General features: G+C 31.5%; 1 protein-coding gene across 1 annotated transcript in view; it reads right to left on the bottom strand.

Annotated features, from left to right (window-relative positions):
• The window catches only part of LOC106470665 (calcium-binding mitochondrial carrier protein SCaMC-2-like), a 34040-nt gene extending 33254 nt beyond the window's left edge, over positions 1-786 (bottom strand). Inside the window, exon 1 of the mRNA XM_013931230.2 lies at positions 440-786. Coding sequence (XP_013786684.1) covers positions 440-634 — 195 coding nt within the window. The 5' untranslated portion in view covers positions 635-786. The remainder of the gene's footprint in view (positions 1-439) is intronic.
• Positions 787-2314: the final 1528 nt, after the last annotated feature.

Below are 2314 nucleotides of genomic sequence, written 5' to 3'. Positions count from 1 at the left end.
TAATAATAATTTTCTAATATTATTTAGTTTATTATTATTATTATAAACTTCTACATCTTTTAATTGAATCTAATCTAAGTTTTACATTTCAATGTCCACAGCCTTACAAGTTACAGTAACTAAGTTACACAATCACACTCGCAGGACAAGAGCTTTGAAGAAGCCCGACTTTGGTAAAAATTGTTTAAGTTCCTCTTTCAGTTTTATAACACATTCGCGTTTTTAGTATCAAAAAAGAAAATAATATCCTATGCCAACAGTCGATATTATAATAATTAATATGATTTATACAAGTTCATACATAAAAATGTGTTTTCATCGACTCGCCGTCTATGTTCCAGACCGAAGTCAGTAAGTGACGTCAAGGTCTAGACACTAGTAACTAATAACAGTAAATTAGTATGTAAAAATATATTAATATCAGTAATGTTACACATACCGCAACATGACTTGGAATGTGTGGTAATCCCATTCTTTGAAGAGCTTCTGTGAGATCTTCAAAATCAATCCTGCCATCTTCGTCAATATCTAACTGTTTGAACAACTTTTCCAGTCTTTCCTCCTCTTCTGACGGAAGTTCTTGGTAATAATGAGGAGGGTGATTAAACGAAATATTCTGTAAGTATGAGCTCATTCTGCTTTACCCCAGGTAATAAATATTTTAAATGGTAATTAAATAAAATTTCATAGTTCTGGTCATTAAAATTATAACTTTACACTTGTGCTTCTACACTCTATTCGAAAGCTACCTATCTACTACACATACGTAGCACTAACATGAACCAAGGAGGCCTACAACCCATGTCTTCTTGCAATTTTACGATGACGCAACGAACATTTTAAAGAGACATCTATAGAAAATTAATAAAGCAAAATATGTGTTTTACAAACCCAATAAATATATATATGTATGCACGTGTATAGAAATTAAATAGTTTTTAACATACATTTTAAAAGTTTTATCTTTTTAAATTATATTCAAGGATGTGTATACATGATACAATTTATAAATTTGGAGGTATATCTATTATTCAAAAACCTCACAGATATCTTTTCACAATACCATATAAATTATAATATCAGGTTTGTTTGAAGTTAAACACAAAGCAACTCAATGGGCTATCTGTGCTCTGCCCGCCACGGGTATTGAAACCCAGATTCTAGCGTTGTAACTCCGTAGACATACCGCTGTGCCACTGGGGGCATAATATGAGGTAATGCTTAACTGTTAAAAGTTCAAATCAATACTCTTTTTACGTGGTTACAGTTATTTAAGCTCAATAAAACTGTTCCTTATGCTTATAAATCATTGTTTGCCTACCTATTATTATCTTAGCGCAATGTGCTTCCTTACTTAAGTAAACAATGTTATATTTCTATTAAAGTTATTCACTTCTTCTTTTTTTTAATTAATAGCTATATTTATCGTTATAGTTACGTGACTTGCAGGCATACCATGTTCTTCTACTATTTATATATAAGTATTTATCAAAATTGTCGAATAGAAAGGCACTGGCATGACAGCAGCATGTGATCCTAGGTGTGATCGTAACATTATTTTATTTTAGTCGCTTCAATCCTTTGTTCTTTTTCTATATGACGTTTTCTGTCTGTAGAGATGTTTTAGTCTATATATTAAACCTGGGTTGAATCATTTAAAACTAGAATATCCTTTGCTGGACGAATTTCGAAGTCAGATAGATTTGATAACTGACCAATACCATCAGGAAACAGCTGTATCGCCACCTACTGTACAAAGAAATAAATGTGGTGTTCAAAACTCGGGTACAGTTCCTTTATCTATTTTTCTCCTAAACTCGCTCCAGTGAAGATCTGTCTTCGTGTTCCGGTTTGCAATATTTCGACTTGAGAGTAAGAAGATTATAACGTTGAACACTAGTTAGGAAGAAAGGATTGTACATTTTAGTCTGCGAGTGTGTCCACTTAGTTTTCTTCTTTCTTTTTTTGTCTAAAAAAAAAATTTGATTGTTTACTTAAAACGTGTCCTACTTATTTGCACACCGAAAGGAAACTTACTTACAGTATTTCATCATAAGAAATGTCGTAAATTCTCCTTGACAAACTCCGCAGTTATTATAGAAACTGTATCTGATACTCGTAGGGAAATCAGTTTTTAACTGCAAGTACCACAATTATACACATAATTACTTGAAAAATTGGCCACTTGACAATATAACTGATAGTAGACAATCAAGTGGCTATCTTCTAAAAATAGAATAAATTGGAAGGTAAAACATCTTTATGATAATCTCCAGGCCTTGATTATATATATATATATATATATATATATATA

The sequence above is a fragment of the Limulus polyphemus genome, unplaced genomic scaffold (genome assembly GCF_000517525.1).
Source record: "Limulus polyphemus unplaced genomic scaffold, Limulus_polyphemus-2.1.2 Scaffold4151, whole genome shotgun sequence".
In the NCBI taxonomy this organism is placed as follows: Eukaryota; Metazoa; Arthropoda; class Merostomata; order Xiphosura; family Limulidae; genus Limulus; species Limulus polyphemus.
This window is presented reverse-complemented; position numbering and strand designations above follow the sequence as displayed.